The sequence below is a fragment of the Heteronotia binoei genome, chromosome 5, assembly GCF_032191835.1.
Source record: "Heteronotia binoei isolate CCM8104 ecotype False Entrance Well chromosome 5, APGP_CSIRO_Hbin_v1, whole genome shotgun sequence".
In the NCBI taxonomy this organism is placed as follows: domain Eukaryota; kingdom Metazoa; phylum Chordata; class Lepidosauria; order Squamata; family Gekkonidae; genus Heteronotia; species Heteronotia binoei.
In genome coordinates this window covers 151,182,100-151,207,986 of record NC_083227.1, presented here as the reverse complement: position 1 = coordinate 151,207,986, position 25,887 = coordinate 151,182,100, and the positions used below count along the sequence as shown (strand labels likewise).

The 25,887-nt window shown below is 45.3% G+C and overlaps 1 protein-coding gene across 1 annotated transcript in view; it reads left to right on the top strand.

The window, feature by feature from the left end:
• Positions 1–25,348, top strand: part of SH3TC2 (SH3 domain and tetratricopeptide repeats 2) — a 51,500-nt gene extending 26,152 nt beyond the window's left edge. The window contains exons 10-18 of the mRNA XM_060240590.1: positions 5,647–5,783; positions 6,353–6,394; positions 6,493–8,199; positions 8,298–8,475; positions 17,434–17,584; positions 18,109–18,231; positions 20,061–20,211; positions 23,287–23,483; positions 24,852–25,348. Of these exons, the coding sequence (XP_060096573.1) occupies positions 5,647–5,783; positions 6,353–6,394; positions 6,493–8,199; positions 8,298–8,475; positions 17,434–17,584; positions 18,109–18,231; positions 20,061–20,211; positions 23,287–23,483; positions 24,852–25,043 (2,878 nt within the window). The 3' untranslated portion in view covers positions 25,044–25,348. The remainder of the gene's footprint in view (positions 1–5,646; positions 5,784–6,352; positions 6,395–6,492; positions 8,200–8,297; positions 8,476–17,433; positions 17,585–18,108; positions 18,232–20,060; positions 20,212–23,286; positions 23,484–24,851) is intronic.
• The last annotated feature ends 539 nt before the right edge of the window (positions 25,349–25,887 follow it).

Below are 25,887 nucleotides of genomic sequence, written 5' to 3'. Positions count from 1 at the left end.
TTCGTGATATGTCGAATCCCATCCAATATAGACAACACGACACTCATCGGTACTTTGATACTCATCGGTTCCTAGCCAGATCTCCAAGCATCGAGAAACATCGGTACCATCATACGCGGTACCCAGAAAGATCCCCTAGCAGGGGGAGGGACCGCTACCGCTACAACCCGAGATCTCGGTCTCCATCCATGTCCCCGAGAAGACACTACTACACTTCGAGGTCTCCATCAATGGATTCCCATCAATGTTGCGGTTACCACCACTCTCGGTACCGTGCCGATTACCACAGGGACCAATCCAAGGAAGCAACTCCCGTTCAACGGAGTAAGCACCCAACGAAACAGCCATCCCCGACTCCTTCCACTTCGACTTCTAAGCCTAAGAACACGAGTCCAACTAGACCGGACCCACAGGCACCCGCACCTGACAACTCTGATGCCGAATCCGAAGCACAATCATCGGAGTCGATGCAATCGATGTCCTCCCCTGGATCCCCAGCTTCAGATATTGCGAAGCCTGCAGACTTGTCACCATCCGACGGAGCCAAGACATATCTGGACTTGGTTGCCAACATGGCTTCTGCTCTTAATGTTAAGCTTACATCAGACGCGCCCAAGGTCACGGATGTGGTTCACGATTTGGTCCATTCAGACCTACCCACTGGTTCCTTTCTGCCGATGCTTCCAGTACACCTAGATGCCATTAAAGAAGCCTGGGACAAGCCGGCATCTATCCCCCCCACTTCAAAGCGAATCGAATCCCTATACAAGATCCAAGCTACGGAGTCAAAGTTTCTATTCAGCCACCCGGCTCCGAATTCAATGATAGTTCACTCTTCCTCCAAATCGAAGCAGACCCGTCATCCCGTACCCCCAGAGAAGGAGGGCAGGAAATTGGACACTTTGGGAAGGAAGATGTATTCCATCTCTACAGCAAACGCCAAAATCAATAATTATTTGGCATACTTTGCTGCTTACTCCCACAATCTATCCTCCCAGCTAAGCACACTTGTCTCTACCCTGCCAGAACCTTCTCAAAAGCAGGCATGCAAATTATTACAAGAGCTCAATAGAGTCTCCAAACAGCAAATAAATACCATTCGTCACTCAGTGGGATGCACCTCCAAGGCGATGGCTGCCTCAATTGCATTGAGAAGACACGCCTGGCTTCGCTCCTCCTCCCTACAACCCGATATTAAATTTAAAATCGAGGATCTCCCTTTTGACGGCCAAGGCCTTTTTAATGCCACGACAGACGACATACTCACCACAGTCGACGACAGCCGCAAACGGGCAAAAAGACTTGGTGTGAATCCACAGCAGCAGCAGGGCTACAAATCCAGACCATGGAAGCCAATGCCATTCAAACGCTCCAGGTCCCCTTGCCAATCGGAATACTGGAAGCGTAAGGCTCCTCCATCTAAGCAGCCTTTCAATCAAAGGCAGCAAAGACCGCAACCGCCTAAGAAGACTGCGACTTCATCCAAGCAGTCTCTTTGACTTTCCACCTCCAGTACTCCACCACACTTCCAGACTCCTACCGTTCTATGAAAACTGGAAGTTAATTACCACAGACAAATGGGTCCTGAATATCATTTTAAGAGGCTATTCAATAGAGTTTCATTCACCCCCTGCAAAACATCACTTTGTTGCAACCCCTCCATCCCCTCCCCTCCAAGAAGAGCTCATCACCTTAATGGCCAAGGCGGCCATAGAACCTGTTCCAGATCGGTACCATCGACGGGCTTCTATTCCCGGTATTTTCTAGTTCCCAAAAGGGATGGAGGTCAGCGCCCGATTTTGGACCTCAGGGCTCTCAACAAGTTCATCCACCACAAAAAATTCAGGATGGTTACCCTTCAATCCATTCTGCCCCTAATCCCTCAGAATGCTTGGATGGCGCTGGTAGATTTACAGGATGCCTATTTCCACCTAACAATTCATCAATGCCACAGAAAGTTCCTGAGATTTGCCGTGGGAAACAGCCATTATCAGTTTCGAGCGCTTCCGTTCGGACTCTCCACAGCACCCAGGACTTTTACAAAGTGTATGGCGGTGGTCGCTGCATCCCTCAGACAGCGCGGAATTGCAACTTACCCATACATAGACGATTGGCTCCTTGTAGGAGCTTCAAAGTCACAACTGGAAAAAGACATTGCTATAACCCTTACGCTCTTAGCAGACCTGGGTCTCCAAGTCAACCAGCAAAAATCGAATCTAACCCCCTCTCAAGACATTCAGTTCATAGGGGCTCGCCTCTGCACCACAGACCACAAGGCTTACCTCCCAACAGACAGGATAGCTTCTATTCATACACTAGCAACAGAAATAATGCAACAGCCCAAACAAACAGCTTTCATCATTCAACGCATGTTAGGACTCATGGCAGCGACAACGGCGGTCTTACCACATGCAAGACTCCGTATGAGACCCCTACAAATCTGGTTTGTCCGTGCATTTCGTCCCCAACACCAATCTCAACAAACCCTCCTAACTGTCCCAAACTACATCCTTCCCTCTCTGGGATGGTGGACAGTGCGAAATCATCTGCTAATAGGCATGCCATTCTTAAGGCCAAGTCCGTCAGCGGTAGTCACAACAGATGCATCAAGGTGGGGCTGGGGAGCCCATCTGAACACCCTCTCAGTCCAGGGGCAATGGACGGCATACGAACAGTCGCTCCATATCAACTGCCTGGAGCTCCTAGCCGTACACAGAGCCCTCAAATCATTCCTGCCATCTCTTCACGGCCGTCACGTTCAAATAGCTTCAGACAACGTGGTGACGGTGTTTTATATAAACAGGCAAGGAGGGACTGCATCTACCCGCCTTTGCAAGAGAGCAATGCATCTCTGGCACTGGAGTATCGCACATCAGATCCATCTCACCGCAGTACATCTCCCCGGTGCCCAGAACACACAAGAGGACACATTGAGCAGGTACCTCGTCAACGACCACGAGTGGTCACTCCACAGGCAGTACCTCCTACCAGTATTCCAGAAATTCGGAACACCATTAATAGATGTGTTTGCTGCACCAGACAATGCACAATGTGCTCTCTTTTTTATGAGAGGTCCGCCCTCACCACAATCTGCAGGGGATGCCTTCATTCAGAAATGGACAGGTCCGCTGCATTTTCTCTTCCCACCTTTTCCACTGATAACACGATCAATACAGAAAATTCAACTGGACAATACAAATTGCATTCTAGTCACACCGTGGTGGCCGCGCCAACCATGGTTCACAACGCTCCTTTTCCTATCGGACAATACTTACCATCACTTCCCCCGGGCCAAGAACCTCCTCTCACAACAGAACGGCAAGGTTCTTCATCACGACCCGGACAGACTTCGCTTGACGGCTTGGAGGATACTTTCTCAGAATTCCCTGAGGGAGTGAGAAATGTCCTATTAAATGCACGAAAACCATCAACGAGAAAATCATATTCCATGAAATGGAAAAGATTTTCCATCTACGCAACCAAGCATAACTTCAAACCTCTATCTGCTTCTATGCCTCAAATCTTGGCCTATACATTGTCATTATCGGAAAAGGGGCTAACTTATTCGTCTTTAAAGGTGCACTTGGCAGTGATCTCAGCTTTTCACCTTCACATACAGGGCCGATCTGTTTTTTCACACCCCGCTGCAAAATCCTTCTTGAAAGGAATCTTACACTTGCATCCACCATCACGACAACTGTACCCCAGCTGGAGTTTATCGTTAGTATTAAGCCAGCTAATGAAACCACCCTTCGAACCCATGGCTTCAATACCGCTGCATTTTCTCTCGTGGAAAACGGCGCTGCTAGTCGCACTTACCTCCGCTAAAAGAGCCAGTGATATTTGTGCGTTTAGAGCAGACACACTTTACACCATTTTTCATCATGATAGGGTAGTGCTACGACCAGATCCTACCTTCTTACCCAAGGTAGTCTCCACGTTTCACTTGCACAGGATCACAACCTTACCTGCTTTCTTCCAACGTCCTACAGATAAGGGCCAAGAAGCCCTACACTGCCTCGATGTTAGAAGGGCACTCGCTTATTACATAGATAGGACAGCATCATTCAGGAAGGACTCCAGACTTTTTGTGGCCTATGGACGCCACAATAAGGGACAAAAGATATCTACGCAGAGACTTTCGAAATGGTTGGTTGCTGCTATAACGCTGTGCTACAGACTCGCAAAGCAGCCGGTTCCAACTGCATTACGAGCTCACTCCACAAGAGCTTTGTCAACATCATCTGCCTTTGCCAGAGGGGTCTCCATGGAAGACGTCTGTGCTGCCGCCGCCTGGTCTTCCACCTCGACCTTTGCTATGCACTACGCTCTGGACGTTCGTGCTAGGCAAGATGCCTCCTTTGGACAGGCAGTACTTCGCTCTATCTTCGACTAAAGATACGACCTGGGTTCGGTAAGCACCAACTTACCTTGGAGTCCAATACTTGTTTGACTGATTTGCATTAACATTGCATTAAATTTTCTCTCCTACTCTAGTGCCAGCACCCACCGCCGTGCAGTTCAGCTTATCAGTCACCCATGTGTGGGACTGCACAGAGACCACGAAGAAGATAAACAGGTTACTCACCTGTAATTGATGATCTTCGAGTGGTCATCTGTGCAGTCACACACGCCCGCCCAACCATCCCCGCGGCTGGCTACTGGTCCTCTACAACCGCTCATCTACTATGTCAGCGGCGGGGAAAGAAACTGGGTGGGTGGGGCGCCTCCCTCCCGTTCCAGGCATGCGCAGTGGATGCCTGCTCCCCAGAACGGAAGGGAGCGCGCGCCAAAAATAACGCCTAGGCTAGCTTTTAAAATCTCCGAGGTAGGGTTCGTCCTGACGAGAAAACCCACGTGTGTGACTGCACAGATGACCACTCGAAGATCATCAATTACAGGTGAGTAACCTGTTTTTTTTTGTTTTTTTTACAAAAAACTGCAAATTGTTTGATTTTTCCATTATAAAAATGGAAAAATTCCTAAAAGTTTTTCATGCTATACATTTTGAATGTGAAAACTTTTGCCGTAAACAGTGTTTTACTTATTCTTAAAGAGGAAATATTTCATAAGAATTTCTTTTCCCTATTCCCATGAATTTTCCTTATTTTGTGTGTGTCTAATAAGAAAAAAGCTGCCTTGGGAAAAAAAATGGGATTTCTGATTCCCCGCATCCCCCCAGGTACTCACATCTCTACTTGGGATGCAGAGTATTCACCACTGTGTAAGATATCACATCATCAAGAGCTGTGTAGTGTAGTGTAGTAGTTAGAATACTGGGCAAGGGCTGGGGAGATCTGGGTCCCAGATCCCTTCGTATTCATAAAGTTCATGGGGTGATCTTTAGACAGTCGCTCTCTCTCAACCTCACTACCTTTGTGGTTGTGAAAATGAAATGGAGGAAGTAAGAACCCTGTATGCAACGCTGGATTACTTGGAGGAATAATAGGATAAAAAATGTAAGATGTCAATTGTAGCGTCCTTCCTCTACTTTATAGCAAGAGACAGAATACTGAGAAATTACAAATTTCATAGGAACAGAGCCTATCAGTGAATCTCAGCAGGGGCAAAGAATGCGTTTAAAAGTTAATGGGATGGAAGAATGCCGTGCTCATTGGCACTTACCCATGTTTCATCCCAACACAGAAGAAAGAGTCCAGTATTTTTCAGTGAACAAGAAGTGGCCTCCTTTCTTCAAATTCCCTGCAATGGAAGCGAGACACATTACAGTAGTCTTCTCAGTGAACTGGCTCAGACGGACATTGCCTCTGTGTACAGGCTTGGTGAGTGCGTCTTTTCCCCTCCCTCCCCCCACATATCAACACATACCCCTCATTCTGCAAGTGATGAAATGCTCCTTTTTGAGTCAATAGCACCAACTGCTATCAAATAAAATAGTAAATAGGTCACAGTAATGACCTGTTAATGCAATTTTAGCAATTTTTAAAAAGTGTTGCCTGATAGTGTAGTGGGGTAAATACCACCAAGGCCTATTTGATACCTTTCACTGAAAGTCTTTGTGCTCCATAATTTAGGGGGCTAGTAAACAGAAGCGAAAGAGAAACTGCCGCTATTATAATTCAGTTGCAGCCGTTAATTTTCTCTTTGGAGAACTGACAGTTTGCTCTGGTATCAAACTGACTGCAGGCCCCCTCTTCTCCTGTGTCTTTGTCCCTCTTGTTATATCTTCTGTCATGCAAGCATAACTCCCAAGTTTAAGTCGGGACATATCCTGTTGTTAGTCTTGAGATTGAACCTCCCAAAAGGACTTGTTACTTGTGCAGCATTTAAAGGTGGACCTTTTTGTGGCTCATCTTGCATGTCCCCCCCCCCTTTTCTGTTGATTGCACAGATGGTTTTGAACCTGTAGCAGTGTTCTCGCAAACACCATCAGGTGAGTTTAGATGCAAGGGGAAATGGGTGTTCTTTTCTCCAGAAATGAATTTTTCTTGAGGAGAAGCACTTCCTTGTGACTTATCTTTCTTTTTACAGATGCTGTTGTGCAAGGTCTTAAGGATGGCTGGACATTAGAGGGTTGGGGCAGACAGACTACAAACAATTTGCCCACTCCTAGTGATTCAGAGATGTCCACTCCAGATGGAGAATCGTCATCTCTTGTGGAAAGTTTACTTTTGCCGGAGCCAGATGACCTCGATGATCTCAAATTCTTTATTGATTTGAATGCTGGACACATGGAAGATTCTGATGTTTTTGACCCTATATTGACTTTTCTTAACCAAGATTGCTATGTGGCCCATTTCCAAGGACTCTATGACATTTCCTTTTCCTTCCTCAGTTCCACCTTCTATGGTTTTTCCAATGAAGAGGAGCTTATCATATACCTTGAGACATCCAGGAACTGGGCTAAGAAAGGTCACCTTGCTTGGGCTCACATTCGAATATGTTTTCTTTTGGGCCGACTCTGTGTCAAGAGGGCCAAGTTCTCTCAAGCGCGAGTCTATTTTGAAGAAGCCATGGGCACTATGGACAAGGGGTTCGAAGATTTGCCCTTGCTCACCTCGCTGTATACAAACCTGGCTGCCATTTATCTGAAGCAGAAGATGAAGCAGAAATTCTTGTCCGTGATTGGGAAAGTGGAGGCCCTTGTGACTGGCCTTCCAGGGCACTGCTTCAGCTCTGAGAATGAGCTAGAGGTCATGATGTACATCCTGAGAGAAGCCATCGCTGCGGCCAACACTGTCCTGGAAGTCCGGGCCTCGTTCCTCATCGTCAGGCTCTTCCTTCAGCTGGGCAGATATGATGAGGTCCTGCCATTTGCGGAACGTCTGCAATTCCTTTGTGACAGTTTCTCCAGTCACGGCTCCAGAGCGCTCTCTTTAGGCACAATGCCAATCTTGAGCTACCTGTATGACAAGAAGTACTTGCCACACATTGCTTTGGCATCTGCCAGGTTGTATTCCCCTAGTAGCGTAACGGTGGCACTGACTCCCATTTGGAGAGCTGGATTTATCCTTACAAATGCGTCTAAGCTCCTGAAAGTCCAAGAAAGAGGCTGCAATGTCCCTGCCGTGGCTTGTTATTATCTCAATTGCGCACTGGCCTTCTCACGGGAAAAGAGAGCTGTGTCCACTGAGAGAGCTGTGTGTACAGTTTTATCCAAAATGTACCTGAAGCATGGTGCGGTACATGCAGCAGTTCATTATTCCAACAGGGCTGTTTCCCTCGGCAAAGCGATGGGCGAGGAAGAGGCCTTTGAATCCTCCCTTTCTTTAGGGTGGATGTATATTTTGAATAGCCAGCCAGAAAAAGCTTCAGAGATCATGCTCTGCCTTCTACATTCTCTGTGCCAGACGGATAGTGTGACACAGGATGGGGTGGTCCACAACCTTCTGGCCATTGCCCTGAAAGAAGAAGGACAGATGCAAAAAGCAGCCAAAAACTACCTGTGGGCCTTAAATAAAGCCCAAGAGACAGGCAACGGGCGGAACCAAGCTATTGCCTTATCCAACTTTGGATGCCTGGCACTGTCTTGCAGTGCATACCACCTAGCTGAATGTTACTTTCTCCAGGCTGTTAGGTTGTATTTTGAACTTGAGGGTGGGGATGATGCCCAGATGGAATTGGTACAGGTACTGCTGTGGTTGGCACAATCGCTGGTGGAGAGGCATAAATCAGAAGAGAGCAAACTGTGCTATGAGCTGGCCTTAGCAATTGCCTTGATGTCTCGCAATGTGATGAGTGAGTAATTAAAATATGGGACGGTGATCTTCCGAAACAAACACGTCCTTTGCTAAATGTGTGACTTTTAACCCTTCTAATTACACTATACCTTACAGGTCAGCTTCGTGCCGTTGAATCTCTCTGCCGTTTCCATAGCAAAGTATGCCCAAATACTGGTGCCTGCATTGTTTACTATGAGTACCAGGTTTCTCTAGCCCAGCAGCTCCAAGACAGACAAATGGAAGGACAGCTTCTGCAGGTTCTTGGCCAGTTATACCAGAGTCTACACACAAGGTGGGTCAAGAGACTGGGAAGATGATCTTGACTAGAAGGGGCAAAATTATTTCTAACAATATTGCGTTGATTTTGTTGTTGGATGATTTCAGGGTTTTTTAAAAAAAATTAATGGGGGGGGGAATCAAATTTAATATACAAGCTCCTGAAACTTCACGAGTTTCAACGGCCAAGACCATTTTGTTTTTTAAATCTAGGTTTTGTTTTAATGAGTTCGTTTTTGTGTTTTTTTTACTGCTCTTTGATTTGTTTATTTTACTGTTTTAGTTGCAAGGGCTAGAAAGGCAGCATTCATTTAAATAAGCAGACAACTTGGCATGAATTAAATTGCCCACTCTGCAGTTTGAAGGGGACATATGGCGTGAATTATCGACCTGTGAAGAGGTTTACTTTCTCCCTCTCTCCAGGGTCTTTCTTAATCCTATAAAAAACCTTATTTGTCTGGACTGTGCCTCAGAGGTGGAACAGCTTCCACCTGCTCCTTTATATGATACATGCTGCAAGGTGTGGGCCATTTTAGGAGCTGCATGTCCTTGGAGCTGGCCTCTGACCTGTATATAGATGGCAGTATTCTACCGTAAATGTGCATTGTGCTTTGCACAACACAAGAAAACAGGTTCTGCCTGAGGGGCTTATTATCTTTTTAAACAGGGGGGGAAACAGTAAAAGAAGGGGAGGGAGTAGAATTGGGGATAAACATGAAAAAATATGATTTCGCTCTTTGTGTGCTTTGGTTTAACGTCAGTAGGGAAGGGCAGCTGTGCAAAAAGGCTTCACGGGAAAGATGGATTGTGACGAGGGCGTTGAAGGAAGTGAGAGAGGTGGCATCACACAGGTATTCCGGGAGGGCGTTTCTGGCCAGGGAGAAAGGACAGAGTTATCTGAAGGTGCAGGAGACCTTTGAAGGGCTGTGGGTGGTAAAGCAGGAGGAGCATTGGATCGGATTGGGGTATAAAACCAGAAGGATACAGAGGGGAAGCCCATGGAAGGGCTTGTAGGTAGGGCCAGTGGATTGCGTTGAATCTAGGAGCAGAGAGGAAGGCAATGGTTGGATTTAAGGAGGAGTGTCGCATGGGAAGGACCAGAGTGATGACAGGTTTTACTATCTACGTTCTGGATAGAGCTGAGAAAATAAAGGTATAACTGTAAAGACCAATCAAGAGGAGGTTTCAGTAGTCAAGGTGAGAGGTACTCTGGTTCATGCTGTCATCATGAAGCAGAATTCCTATAATAATACAGAGCAATTAGGCACATGGTGGAATTCTGTATGAACATCCCTCTAAATCACCTGAATACTGGAAGGTATATTTATTAATATCACAAAGAGAGAGAGAGAGAGAGATAAAAGCAACAAAGATAATAGACAGCCTATTAAGCAAATTGAAAATAAAAAAAAATACTTCGAACTTTTCTAACTAGCTTCAGGTCGGTGTGACCATGCTGAACTGGTACTAAGACCAAAGAATTTCTGAACTTAGAGATCATTATTACACTTCTGTAAGGGAAAAATGGAACACAGTTCCCTCTCAGATGGGTGATTATTAAGCATTGCCCAAATAACTAACCCTGACTCAATCTGTTTCTAGAAAGCTGGTCTTATCTACTATGCTAATTTAAGAACCACTCATATTTACAAAACTCTCTTGGTTGGATAGAAAATGGCAGTAATTCCTTTAAATATGTCTTTTAAAAATGTTACAGCTCTGGTTGCATGATAAGACTGAAGGAGTTTAGACTTGCAGAGGTTATCACTCTGGTCCATTAAAATAAAGGAAGCATGATTTTTTTTTATGAAGGCCAGTCCATTGCATCTGACACTACCTTCAAACGAGAGATTTCTAAATCAACGGACAGGTGGATGATTACTTCTGAATTCCCAAAGAGTGATACTCAATGTATGTGATTCAACTTGCTCTCGTGATGTCAAACTGGATTTAAAGAGGGCTCCGTCTGAAAATGGATTAAAAATACCTTTTCTATCACACCTTGGGAGTTTTAACGATAAGCTCTAAACAGCATCTTCTCAGTTATAATTGTTCCGGACACAGCGTTGATTATGATTCTGTAGGAGAGAGAGCATTTCTTTGTGTTTGATAACCTCTGTTAATTTGGTGCATTGTCAGTTTGTATGGTTTGCTGTACATCTATTAAGTTTGATGTGCCTTTCAGTGCTTCATATTAGATACGCATCGTCTGTACCTGCAGAGATATTCTGTGGGGATCAAGCTCTCCTTATGTCTGAGCTCTCCTTAGAATGGTTTGGCTTCTTGTATCTTCAGTGCCTTTTAATAGCTCTTGCAAAAATTGCACATATATACTCTATGCCCTCCCCCCCCCCCATTTCAGGTTAGGTTACTATGAAGAATGATAAAGAAGTTGCACCAGGATCCAGAGGAAGCATTAATTTCTTGCCTCCAGCCTCGGTGTATGAATGATTTTTATGGTGTCTGCCTTGTACTACTGCAATGGGAAGCTCCCATAACTGAATGGCCCTCCATGGGAGAAACAATTCCTTCAAACAGAAAACTTGACACCAAGAAGAAGAGTTCTTGACTAGCCTCCCCCTACTATCAACATACTATTTTACCTTCTGCAAGGATGTGTTTAGTAGAATATTATATTAGCGTCTGTCTGCAGTCTGAAATGACACAGGCACAGGTCAATGAAGAACTAGGCCACAGTGTCATTTTTAAACACGACAAGTTCCAGGATAGTCGCATTAGTCCACTGTAAGAAAAATAAGAACCAAATGGCATCTTAAAGAGTAGTGGTTAAATAAATAAAATAAATATATTTATATGTAGCTTTTCTGGACCAGAGCTAAATCCATCTGTGGCTGGCGACTGCTTGCCTGACGCAAGCAGTTCCTAGCTGTAAAGTAACTTGCTGAGCACTTCTAGGCAATGAAATAGCATTATTGATCTCCCGGGACATACAGAGTGGTATGTACTCACGGTCTGCGTGGTCAGTTACGAGAAATTATGCACGTTTCTTGTTCAGACATGGTCAGAGGTAAAGAGAGGTGTCTCCATATTGGCTAGCTATCGGTCACTGCAGGTGGCCTTCTCCTTGTCACTGATTGAAAGCTCCTAGTTGCTTCTAGGTTAGCTAAGCAATGCAGTATTCTGGTGGGTTGGGAACTCCCTGGGACTGGTTCAGTGGTTGTTGCCTTCAAGCACTAGCTGTTAGCTAAACTCAGATGATGGCTATTCCTTGTGGAGGGAGAGAGAGAGAGGCTCATGGCTGGGCAATTTCTGTTTGCACGCTCGCATTGGAAAGTCCCGTATATGACAAGGCAGCGTCTTATCCCTGGAGGGTCTACTAGCGTAACTGAGTACTGTTGGCTGGCTTGCTTGTGGAGGCATCAGTGAGGAAAACGAAAGGGAAAGGGAGGGGTTGAGCGTTCCTCTGGGCTCAAACTTGTTTGTAGCGTTTGCATACATGAAGCATCTCCTTCAATGAAAGCAGGAGGCTTATGTGTTTGAATTCCTTAGACTTGCTACAATTCACCACTCTGGCTAGTGTGCTTATGGCTTTTGTCTTGCAAAGGACCTGTGGGGAATGCAGGTGCTGTCGCTAGGGAAACCAGGGGACATTCTAGATGGACCTTGCTACTGCCCCGTGGATTGTGCTGAACGGAAGGCTCAGGCATGAGTTCCTGTCTCTCTGGATGTAGGAGGACAGAGTTTGTACTAACTAGTCATATGCAGGGAGAGCTTTGAAGAAACACAGGCAATGCCAGGCTGCTGGCTGTATGCTGTTTTCCCCAGGGGAGGGGAGACGGGCTGTAGCTTGAGGTCTGGCAGATTAGCTGATAAGCAGCAGTTGTATTGCCTTATTTACAAAGCGAGGGGAGGGGAAAGAGTTCTTTTGGCTCATGCAAATGAAGGAACTCCGATTGATTTCTATGCAAGTTTTCACATGTCCACCCAAGGCATGCAATGCTTTTCACAACTTTATCCCATTCACTGAACTCCAAACCCTTTATATCGTTCAATATCAAAGCTTTCATGCAGGCACTAGAGAGGCAAGAAGCATTCTTTTGCATCATCCACTAGCACAAGTTGCTTTATGCCGGTAGCATCCTCCAATAACATAGAAACATTCGTTGTAGGAAGCAAGCCTCTTTTTACTTCACTTGAGATAGCAGCCGGCTGGGATAGCCTGAGGACTTTACACACCAACCTCTCTTTACTGTGTCTGGCGACTGCTTGCCTGATGCAAGCAGCTCCTAGCTGTAAAGTAACTCGCTGAGCACATCTAGGCAATGAAACAGCTTTATTGATCTCCCGAGACATACAGAGTGGTATGTACTCACGGTCTGCATGGTCAGTTACGAGAAATCATGCACGTTTTTTGTTCAGACATGGTCAGAGGTAAAGAGAGGTGTGAGACCTGGCAGTCTCCATACTGGCTAGCTGTCGGCCTACTAAACAAAGAAGAAGGAAGAGGGCAATAAAAACTAGGTTTCCCTGGCAAAGCCTGGCCGGAAACAGTAAACAATAGCCAATTAGGAGAGGTGAATAAGCCCTCCTGGTGTGAAGTATCCACAAACTACAACTCCCATGATGCTGATGACTTAAAGGTACAGCATCTCCTACTTCTTACTGAATTAACTGTCTGCTCCATTGAGCAGGCAGAACACCACCGGATATATGAAGCAGCTGACTAAACCAGATCATAGAAGAAAATAAAATGGGGAAAACTCTGCAATTTACTAATTACCAATTTGATAGCCACTTCTTAAAACAGATGATACAGGCTTTGGCCCATGAAAGTTTACGGCACATTAAATGTAATAGCCTTTGAGGTGCTGGTAGACTGTTTTTTTTCAAATGAGGTATTATTTCAAATGAGGTATAGGGATGAGGTATTATTTAGCTTTTCAGTTCAAATGCAAAATATGTCTAAATCCAGCTGTGCAAGTCTGATGTGCCTTTTGATGCACCTTCAACAGCAGGGAGATACAATACTGTCAAATCGTAAAACAAAAAGGCCTGCATGCTTATCTGTTTATTTATTCACTTGAATTTTTCAATTGCCTTTTATATACATGGCTTAAAGTGATATTTACAAACAATGGCCAGGCTTTAAGCAGGGAGAATGCCTGTGTAGGCAAAGATATCAAACTGGTTTTGCTGAAGCCTCTTCCATTAAAGAAGAGGCAAAACCTGCCCCTCAGTTTTAAAGGCAGTAACAAACAAACAAAAACAACAAAAACAGAACGAACGGAAGAGTGAAACAGGTCTTCTCATACGTGGGGCCAATGAAAATGTGAAGAGGTGACTGGGGTGGCTGGGGTGCGTTTTTTGCCTACCCTACATAGCAATGCAGTGGATTGAGGATTTGGCTATCGGGAGGCGCTGTTAAATAGGCGGTCACTTTAGTGGCGAGTTTAGGGCACTATGCGGCTAGGGGAGGACTGTGAAGCATCCCCCTTTTGGGGAATTTGGGGTCTGGCATGATCAGCCTTCGGGTTTGAAGACCCAGGTTTGGAGAATGTGGACTGTCCGGGAGGCTCGGCTAGAGGGTGCCTTTCTGGCCGGAAACAGTAAACTATAGCCAATTAGGAGAGGTAAATAAGCCCTCCTGGTGTGAAGTAGCCACAAACTACGACTCCCATGATGCTGATGACTTAAAGGTAACTCATTGGAGGAAGGATGAGAGATGAGCATGCTAAAGCAAATAAGTAGGCAGGAACCTCTGGCACATTCTGATGATCTGGGAAAACGGATGCCTGGGAGCAGCAAGATATCTCCAGGGGCCGAAAGAAATAGTGTGGTCTGTTTTAAAATGCAGATACCTGACTAGCACTTGCCACTGCTTTGCCTGCAACAAACGGCTGCATCTCACCAGTAATCTGAATTCTGACCTCCCCATGTAAAGGCAAAGTCAGAAGAGGCTCAGGGGAAAGGAATGTAAGCAACAAACGCCTGTTGTGTGAACACCCTTGTTCAGGCGTCCCAGTCTCTGAAGGAAAACAACAGCTGGAATTCTTCACTAGCTTTGAAGGCTAAGCAGGCCAAACAAACAGCAGGATATTCCAGTGTTTTGATTGGCAGAATGACTATAGTCATTCATCCATCCATTTGATTTAAAACCTGCCCTTCCCTGAAAGCAAGGCTCAGGGCAGGGGACAACATTTCCAGAAATACACAATAATTTAAAATTGAATTAAAATTAAATAAATGATTCAGTTAACAATGACAAATGTCTGGCCCACTACTTGTCTTCTAGATCTGTGCACATCCTGGCTGGTTAAGGCCTGCGAAGAAGGGGTACACGCCCCCCTCCCCTCCGTGTGAGACTGTTAACTTATCTCTGACATCAGGGGTTTCCCTGGTGGGGGGTTAAAGGGAGGCAGTGTTGCATCTGCTCTTAAAGAAACCATCTGTGGACCCTATAGTCCTTTCCAACCTACTGCCCAGTATTGAACCTTCTGTTCCTGGGTAAGGTAGTTGAGAGAGTGGTGGCTGGGCAGCGGCAGGCTTTCCTTGATGACATCTCCATCCTGGATCCCTTCCAGTCTGGCTTTTGGCCCAGCTATGGGGCCGAGATGGGACCAGTCACCTTGCAGATGACCTCTGAAGGTAGCTGGATTGAGGCAGGTCAGCACTGCTGTTACTTTTGGGTCTGAAAGCAGCATTCCATACAGTTGACCACAGTCTTTTGACCCACCACCTTGCCAATGCAGGGATTTGGGGGATTGCCCTACAATGGCTCTCCTCCTTCCTCCAGGGTCAGGGACAGAGGGTGCCACTAGGGAAGAGGGTGTCCTTGAGTTTCCCACTGGACTTTGGGGTTCCACAAGGGGCAATCCTCTCTCCAATGTTATTTAACATCTACATCTGCCCCCTCACCCAGCTTATCTGTTCTGATGACACCCAGCTATATCTGTTAATGGATGGCCATCCAGACTTGGCCCCAGATACTTTAGATAGGGCTTTGAGGGCTGTGGCTGGTTGTTTATAACAGAGCTGACTTAAGTTGAATCCATTGAAGATGGAGGTCCTTTACCTGGGTCACGGGGGTTTGGATGGGGGAATTTGGCTTCCAGCCCCGTATGGGGCACAATTGACACCAGCACCCAAAGTGCAAAGCCTTTGTGTGATACTGGACACCTTACTATCTCTGGAGGCCCAGGTTGCAGCGGCTGCCAAATCTGCCTTTTGTTACCCTTGGCAGGCTCAGCAGCTGGCTCCTTACCTTTCCACCCATGATCTAACTACAGTGACCCACACAACAGTCACTTCTATGTTGGACTATTGCAACTTGCTCTATGTGGGCCTGCCCTTGTACCCAGGGCTTTTTTTGTAGCAGGAGCTCCTTTGCATATTAGGCCACACACCCCTGATGTAGCCAATCCTCCAAGAGCTTACAGGGTCTAACTGTAAGCTGCAGGAGGACTGGCTACATCAGGGGTGTTTGGCCTAATATGCAAAGGAGTTCCTGCTACGAAAAAAGCCCTGCTTGTACCTGATCTGGAAATTGCAGCTAGTGCAAAATGTGGCAGCATACCTGCTGGCTGCGACACCTCTATGGGCACACATTCAGCCAGTGCTGTAGAGATTGCACTGACTGCTGATAGAGTTCCAGATCCATTTCAAGGTTTTAACCTTTAAGGCCCTGAGCAGTCAGAGATCAGCATATCTTTGGGACTGCCTCTCCCTTTATGTATCCCAGAGGGCCTTGTATTCAGCCAGTCAACATCTGCTGGATATTGCCAGCCCAAAATATGTCTGCTTAGCCTCGACTAGGGCTAGGGCCCCGACCTAGCGGAATGAGCAACCAGTAGAGATCAGGGCTCTGTGGGATCTTTTGCAATTCTGCAGGATCTGTAAAATGGAGTTATTCTGCAAGGCATCAGCAGATGCCCAGCTATCGTTCTGGCCCCTCCTGTTTAAATGGCCCACCAAACCAGCGGAGTTGTACCGTCAGGGACTGTAGACATCATATGCGCCCATTGTATTGCCAGTTTGGTGAAGTGGTTAAGTGAACGGACTCTTATCTGGGAGAACTGGGTTTGATTCCCCACTCCTCCACTTGCACCTGCTAGCATGGCCTTGGGTCAGCCATAGCTCTGGCAGAGGTTGTCCTTGAAAGGGCAGCTGCTGTGAGAGCCCTCTCCAGCCCCACCCACCTCACAGGGTGTTTGTTGTGGGGGAGGAAGGTAAAGGAGATTGTGAGCCGCTCTGAGCCTCTTTGGAGTGGAGGGTGGGATATAAATCCAATATCATCATCATCTTCTTCTTCTTCTTCTTCTTCTTCTTCTTCTTCTTCTTCTTCTTCTTCTTCTTCTTCTTCTTCTTCTTCTTCTTCTTCTTCTTCTTCTTCTTCTTCTTCTTCTTCTTCTTCTTCTTCTTCTTCTTCTTCTTCTTCTTCTTCTTCTTCTTCTTGTATTGGACCTGTATTGTCCTATATTTTAAACTGACCAGAGTCAGAATCTGATCTTGGTATCGTGCCATTCTATCATCGTTTTGTGATTTTATTGTTTTGTGATTTTAAAAATGGGTCTCTCGTTAAACCTCTAATGATGTGACCACCCTGAGACTACTTGTGGGAAAGGTGGTATAGAAACAACAACGACGACAATACTTTTGAACCTAATATTGATTCCTGCACCCCATCCCACCACATATAGAAACCACTCAGGGTGGTGGTTTCCAGTGTACACAAATGGAGAGCCTAATTTCTGCAGCACTCATTTCGATTTGCCTTGTATCTTATGCTGTAATACACTTCAGATAATAGTCGATCAGAGCATGACGGACTCATGCGACCTGTTTTACAAGGGCTACTCCTTTAGAATTAGAGGGAAATGAAAGAGTTTCAACTTGCATGTAGGATGCCACAGACAGCAATGCAAAGTAAGTTTTGCAGAGCTGCCCGGAAAGGGTTTGTTTGATGTAAGACTCCGATAGTTTCTTAGTAATAATAGAGTCCTTGTGAACCCCATAGATCTCTGAAACGGGCACTGGACTGCACCAAGCAGAGCCTGAGACTCTTCATCGACCTTGGGGAGACAGTCAAAACAGCACAGGCCTGGCTGCAGGCGGGGAGGCTCTACTATCAAATGCAAGAAGATGAACTGGTGGAAATGTATTTGCAGGTAGCACAAGGCTCTGAAGATTTGTGGTGTTTAGCTGTCAACTGAACACTTTGTGAAAGGATATTGTGAAGATGGGGTTTGAATCACCAGTAAATAACAAACTAGCCAACTGCGGGTGGGGTGGGGGGGAATAGTCTTGGTATGTTTGGAAAAAAAGAATTTTCACCTTCGTCTTGTACAGTGGTTGCTACACACTGTTGAGTGTTCAAGACTGTCTAGTAGTAAATTTCCCTCCAGCTTATGCTTACTGACTTGATCTTGGCTGGGGAGCAGGCAATAAAAAGGAGGCACAATCCTTGTGTCACATTAATCTGCAGGTTCATGCTCAGAGCTTGATGTATGCAGGAAGTACGCAACTAACTGCATTTTCCACATCTATAAAAGATCTACAAAAGTATGTTGTACTTTGTGGCATTTGCAGAATTTGAGTCCGCTTGCAGCATTTGGACGTTTCAGTCAGGGCTTTGGATTTATTCTTGTGTGATGATATTGTCTGAGCTCTTCCTTGTCTGAACCCTTTGCAGGCTGCCATACAGACTGCACTGAAAACTGGAGAGCTGCATCTAGCCATGAACCTGTATGAAGAAGCTGGTGATGTCTTCTTCAATGGGATCCAGAACAGGCAAAGAGCAGTGGAATATTACAGGGTATCGGTAGCAACAATTGCTGGCATCCGTCTAAGCAGATTTCCGTATGAAGATGTCACTTCAGTATTAGTGTCCTTGAAAGAGAGACTAGAGAAATAGATTCAGAGGGTATCCATGCTGGTCAGAAGTAGAATGGCTAGATTTGAGTCCAGAAGCATCTTAGAGATACTTTGCACACAGAAGTTCCCAGCGATTCAATCTCGGCAGTCTCTAGTTAAAAGATCAGGTGACGAGTATCAGGAAAGGCTTTTCTCTCCTGGCCATTGACAGTTGCTGCCGATCAGAGTAGGCACTACTCAGCTAGCTTCGCTGGTTTATTTGTTTGCTGCATTTATATGCTGCATTTCTTCCCGAAGGGCCCCAAAGCGTCTCACAAAAACATTGGAATGCAATAAAACAACAAAAGAAACAGATCTAGGGGCTGGTTCTGCTAGACGAAGTTGCCTGACACAGGCAGAAGCCCTGCGCTTTTGAGCCTGTGCGGCAAGATACCTTTGGCTTGAGCCTTTCGTCTTCCCAGTTACTCGCAGGAGAGGAAGATAAGAATGAAGCCTCGGTGGAATGTATCTGCTGCTGGCTTGTTACCAAGAATACCGTCCTTCCATGTTGATATAAGGCAGCTTCCTGCATTTATATTTGTTTAGTTTTTCACTTTGTTTAGTTTTTCACTTTGCACGTCCAGTTTGTTTCACTTTGCATGTCCAGCGGTCCCTTCAATGGCTTTTAATATTTCTTCTACCTCCAAGGGTTATTTACAGATGTATAATGCTTCTGTACTCTGTGCAGAAGAATACATTCCGCACGAGAAAAAGCAAGTCCGCTGAAGTCAAATGTGGGGGGTCTTAGAATTATTTTTATTCGGACTTGAATAGTCTCTATGGCCTCGTTCTGGTTGTGTGTGAGGTAGTGCTCTTTACGCATCTGCAGGAGAAATGGCTTTCACTTTATCATCGTGCTGCCCAGCTATTTTGATTTGCTGTTTGGTTTTAAAATAGATGTTTGTGGTTCACCTTGGGAACTTGGGCAAAATGTTCTGATGCACTCCTACGGCCCTTCTCACAGCTAGAGATAAAAGATAGATTTGCTCAGATTAAGGATAATTTTTGATAGCTGCATTTTTGAAAACTTCTTTTGGATAAAACACTGGTTGGTCCATCTGTATCCCTATTTATTCTTCTGAAAGTATTTGCTTCCCTTTGTTTAAATGCTTCCCTTCTGCATTAGAAGGTGCAATTATATTGAGTCAACCTGAAGGCAAGCCCTGTGACTTCTAGGCAAAAACCAAATGGACAGAAGTACCAGGGTTACGAAGAACAACTACTGCAAAAAGATCTGCCTTTCACTGCTTTCTGAGAGGTTCAATTGATAGGTTATAATAAGGAAATGAAGCCATATTTATGTGCATCACCCTCGGGCTTTTTTTTCTCTGGGGGAATGCAATGGAACGGAGTTCTGGAACTCCTTTGTGGGGGGAAAAATTCTCAAAAAAAGTTTGAACGTTCATGAGGGGCACCCGTGTGTTTCCTTAATTTCCCTCTCGAGAGTTCTGGCACCTCTTTTTCCAGAAAAAAAGCCCTGCATTGCCCTATAGCCAAAGCTACCAAACCCAAGGCTTGTATGGCTTGTAGGTAAATGAGGATATGGAGCCAAGCAATCATAGAAAGAAAATTCCGGATGTATTGAGTGAAGGGGAGAGCAGGTCTTTTTTTCTTCTTGACTTTCTTTCTCCTTGAAGGCCCTTTCAGAGTCAGCATGGGACAGTGGCTGCAGTGGGATGGCTTAGTGGGAAACAACCAAGTAATGTCCGCATTGCTTCCTGTTTTGCTCAGGGAGGAGCTGTTCCTTTAGCTAGGAAACTGAAAGACGTGCAGACTGAGCTGAGGGTGTTCCACAAGCTGACTGAGCTGCAGATTGGACTCCAGCACTATGAGAAGGCTTTGGAATTTGCCACCTTAGCAGCCAGACTCAGCGTGGATGTAGGTAAGACATGGCCGGGAACCGATGGTGCAGAAGTATCTGAAACCATGTGGTAGAAAACATGGGATGAAATGTGTCACGGGCAGGGCAGTTGTTGATCCAGCAATTAAAAAATGGCAACCGTGCCTTATGAAATAGTTTTTAAAATAAATTTGCCCAAGACCCCGTGCCACAGGGTTCTTCTGCTTCTTTTCTGCTCTAGTGCTGAAGAAAAAGGTATTGCTTTGCACTGATTTTATGAATCCTAGGAAGGAAAGATGTTTTGTTATTCATGGCTGGGAATGTAACTGGTAAGGAAGGACTGACTATACAATACATTATTAAAGGTAAAGGTAGTCCCCTGTGCAAGCACCAGTCGTTTTTGACTCTGGGGTGACGTCGCTTTCACAACGTTTTCACGGCAGACTTTTTACGGGGTGGTTTGCCGTTGCCTTCCCCAGTCATCTACACTCTCCCCTCAGCAAGCTGGGTACTCATTTTACCGACCTCGGAAGGATGGAAGACCGAGTCAACCTGGAGCCGCCTACTTGAACCAGCTTCCGCTGAGATCAAACTCAGGTCGTGAGCAGAGGGCTCCGACTGCAGTACTGCAGCTTTACCACTCCGTGCCACAGGGCTCTTTGCAATACATTATTACCTTTCCTCAAATAAAGAGTTCTCATATCCCAGCAAGGAGAAATCTAACAGGTCAGTGCAGCAGAATATATTATTGCTGACATTATTGCTGTCTTCAATAGTCTAGGTATTCCTCGCCAAAAGAAGCAGATAGAATAGGTTCCTCCCCAGTAGAATGTATGGATTATGTCAATTTCTCAACCAGCCTTTTAATAGGAGTAACAGTGCAGCTGTTTGACATAGTGCAATATTCCTGTTCCTGACAGGAATGAATGATTTCCCATGTTTCTGTTTGCAGTCTTTCCTCAGTTTTTTACAGTTACCTTTGCCTTCCGTATTTAGAAGTGAACCCCGCCAGTTATGTTTGGACGTGGCATACACGCCTCACTGTTGCTGCATCTTCCCCTTTTGTTCTGTGATGTTTCCTGAGGTCCAAGTGTGGCGCTTGCCTTTCAGCCCTTCCGTTCTTTGCGATGCACTGTTTTGCCGTTTGTGGAAACAATGCAAAGTAGTGATCCTGTTGCTTAAAAACTACAAAATGGATTCATTCATTTTACTATGCAGTAGTACAGACCATCGCACTGAATTTCTTTTCATTAATGGAAAGTTGACTTGAAGTTGGCATGGATGTAATCAGTCCAATCGATACCAGATTTTTTTTTAGGGGTTAGAATCTGCATGGACAACAGCCTGATTCCGTGCATACTTAAGTCAGAAGTGAATCCCACTAAGGTCAGTGTAACTTAATTTCAAATAAGCATGCCCAGGATTGCGCTGTATCCTGAAGCTGAAACTATAAGGAGTAAATATCATTTAACAAAGTGTGTCTTACTTCCAAAAAAGGATGCCTAGGCTTGCACAGTGCACTTCCCAAAATGTGAGCATAATAAATACTTCCTCCCCTGTAACAATGTCAAAGCAGAGTCTCTCTCTTCCTGTTGAACAGAGGTGCTTTTCTGAGTGAGCCCCCTTATCGGCACATATTACTCTCTCACCTTCTTCTCCCAAGTGTTTTTGAAGTATGAATGAATGAATAAACTTTATTACAGTCATAGACCAATATCAAAGCTATAACACATCGTGTGAAAACCCTCCTAAAATACATAAACACGATAAAATACTTAAAACTTTTCCCCAGCTATACAGGATAATAAAATACATTCTTTACCAATTATAAAACCCAAAGCCAGTTCAAATTTATATAAAATCCTTTAAATCATAATATGTAAAATCATATATAACCTAGAATTCAACAGTTCATGCAAGACATACGATTTTCTTGTTTCTTAGTATGGAACTTCACAAGGCAATGGCAGAATTTAGCTATCTGTCTAGAGATAGATGGACTTGCATCCACCAAGTATTTATATCCTGCCTTTATGGTTGTTGAAGTGGCATACAATATCATCCCCCTTCCCCCCCCAAAAAAGGCTAAAAAAAAATCTGAAAAACATCAGCATGAATCTCAAAATCTAATAACCAATAAAGTAAGAACAGTAAAGTAAACACAGTAAACAAATTAAAGTAACCGCAGGCAATAAAAGCAAGAGCACAACATGTCTTTTGATTTTTTTTATATAAAACAGGCAATCCAGTGCAATAATTAGTAAGCAAAAGTTCATAGCATAAAAGCAAGATAATGTCAAGAAAAATAGCATCTTGGGAATGCTGTGATTAGAAGCAGTGGGATGGAAGGGGGGGTGGTTAACCCTTTCCTACTTTCCATATTTTTGCTCCCCCCAAGAAAGATGAAGTTTGACTTTCATTTTTAAAAAAATGAGAAGAAAGAGCAAGAGACACAGCCGTGTATAAGTGGAAAGATAAGGGAGGTACCATGTCTCAACAAATCATTTCCATGCCACAGGAAGAGGAGCGCTGTGACCGCTTCAGCCTGAAGAAACATTTAATCAGCTGCCAGGCTTAGGCAGTGTGCAGTGTGATCCTATGGGAAGCAATCCCTGCGGGAACAGAAGGTAGTAAGTTCCAGATTGCAGCTTTAGGGTGCAATGCGATCTTCTGCATACTTACTTTGAAACGGATTTCACTGAACTTCCTGGGCCTTGCTTCTAGGTAAACATCCATAGGGCAGAGGTATTGCCAGAACAGAGTGTAAGCGTTTGTCTTAGCTCATGGGTCTTGGGCTCTCCTGACGGATTAAATCCATGTCAGTCTCATAGCACAATGGTTTTCTGTTCATTGGTTGTAATGCGATGGTCTGCACACCAATGCATAATGAAAGAAAGAAAGAAAAGGAATACCAGCAAACAGGTGCATTGACGCTACTTCAGGAACAGGTCACGATCCATCGGAACTGCTAAATCCAGGAGGAAATTCAGAGGTAGGGAAACCTGGAAGGATCTTTAATTTTTGCAGCCCTCATTCATCAAGCTTGTACTCATTCATTCATGATTCCGTAGGAGGCTGCAACATGACTCACTTTACCGGTGCTTCTTTTTCCCCCAGGAGATCAGTTACAAGAGTTAGTTGCCTTTCACCGACTAGCGACAGTATACTATTTCCTGCACATGTATGAAATGGCTGAGGACTGCTACTTGAAGACGCTTTCCCTGTGCTCACCGTCATTACAAGGTGCTCAAGAGGCCATGTATTACTCCAAGGTTTACTGTCGCCTGGGCGATCTGACCCTGCACAAATTAAAGGTGAGAGGCAGCTGTCTGTGGCAGATTCCCTGCTCCATCTCTGTTTATCCCTGAAAAACAGGTGCTAAGTTTAGTCTGACCTTGCATCTTAGAGGAAATCTATCAGGAGCCCATTAATAGCCCACAGTTATCTGATACCTTTGCATGAATTGTGCATGAGATGTTCCAGTAAAGTTCCTACCATTTGTGGGGATGTGTGTAACGTGCCCTCATCACCTAGCTTCTTATTTTTCCCAATATCAGACTTGATTCCATCTTCTCTGGACCTCCCAGACCTCCTTGATCTCGGTTTATGTTCCAGATACTTGCTTATCTTTGCAGCCTGTAATCCTGTTGCCTTCTCTTTTGAAACTCCACTATATCCCCTCTGTTGTTCTTGCCTCCTTGTTATACCTTTGTCATGCATCCTCAGAGAATGAGCCCTTGACTATGCCTTCTAGTTTTGTAGCAGCTGAGAAAACAGCTGCTTCCTTCTGGCTCTTTCAGTAATGCTCTCTAGTGGTACTCTCGGCTTGGCTTCGCGAACGAAGATTTAAGAAGGGTGCAATAGTCCACGTTTGCTGCAGGCTCGCTGGTGGCTGACAAGACCAATGCGGGACAGGCAGGTCCGGCCACAGTGGCTGCAGGGAAAAGTCTGATTTGGGGCTGGTGCTGTAGCAGTGCGATTCTTCCTCAATCTCCTTTTGTCCTCAAGACCAGCTATGCGTGCGTTCTCAAAGGAAGAGACAGCCTGGTGGATGGTGTGCCTCCATGCTTTGCGATCTGAGGCTAGGTCAGACCACTGGTGATGGTTGATACGACAGGTGCCAAGGGATTTCTTCAAGGAGTCCTTGTACCTCTTCTTTGGTGCCCCTCTATTTCGATGGCCGGTGGAGAGTTCGCCATACAGGGCAATCTTGGGAAGGCGGTGGTTTTCCATCCTAGAAATATGCCCTGCCCAGCGCAGCTGCGTCTTCAACAGCAGTGCCTCTATGCTGGTAACCTCCGCCCGCTTGTACACAACCCCAATAATTGCCTCTTACTGGTAGGAACCATAAAGCGCTTGCTAAAAACAGTGTCACCACTGCAAGAGCATGTCTTGGTGGTTCGCAGGCAACCTAGGTAGCTGAATTTGGCAAATATTACTTGGCAAAAATGTATTCATTTCAGGAAATGTGGGCTTAGAAACCAGCAATTAAAGTTGGCCGCATTAGGAATCCGTATTGGCTTCTGGGTAGAAACTGTTCCTTCCCAAGTGACTTAATTGATTGATTCCATTACTTGTTTAAGGGACCAAGGGAGGATCCAATATATGAACAGTCAACTCTTTTTCCTCTCTCCACCCCCTATCTCCCTCCCCCCACTCCCCCGCTGGTGCTTTCCTCTCAGGACGAACAAGATGCAGCCAGTTACTTCCTCTTGGCTTTGGCTGCTGCCACGGAACTCGGTGACCAGGCTTGGCAAGACAGGATTCAGGAAACGTTGGCGCAAATATACAATGCTTCCCAGTGGAATAAGGGCCCAAGGGGGTGGACCACATATCGGGCTCGGTGGCTGAGTGAAGGACGACATGCTGTATGACGGATCACATCGTGGGGTTTGAGTGCTCTCAGACTCCTGAGCCAGAAGAAGTAAAATTCATCTTCTTACCTCAGTGCCAAAAAAGTCACAGGTGCCTTCAAAACCAAAGCGAAGGAGAGAAATATGATCCAGTGCTTCAGTTTCTTGTGCTTCATGAATTGAGCAGTGAGAAAATCTACCCACTGTGTGTGGAGTCATCTAAGGTGATATCAGCAACAGCAACAATACGGACCTTATAACATATACAAAATGATGCAGATGCTCTGTGAAGAACCAATGAAAGCACGAGGCAGGATGTAAAGAAATGCAAGTCTACTGGAAGTTAGTCATTGGAATGGAAACTGAAGCTGATCCCTAGGCGGGTGGGGAAAGCATGAAAAGGACGTTTAGCTTGTGTCACTTCATCCTTATTGTCAGAATGGAGAATACTCTTTCACACTCCCTTCAGTTGTGGCATGAACTGATGGCCCACTGAGAAAGAAGTTTCCAGTCACAGAAAATGAGAGTCTGTATCCATGTATGAGTTGCCAAGTATCTACATTTCTATTCAGTTCGGTTTTTCCAATAGTGTCTTTGACAGTTTCTGGTGCTAAAGAGCTGCATTAAGCACTGAATACCTATAGATAGCAAAACCCAGAAGTGAGCATGCACAAATGTGGGCCTTAATGAGAATGCTTGTGTGATGGAGGAGAACTGGGAGGGGGGAGGGAAGGTGATATCTGGCACTAAAATAAGGCTCAAGGCATCTTCAGCTGGCCTATAAGCCCACCTTTCCAACTGAGCTGATAGAAGACCATACTAGGGAACCAAATGCTGGGGGAAGGCCCTTTCTGTGTAGTCTGTC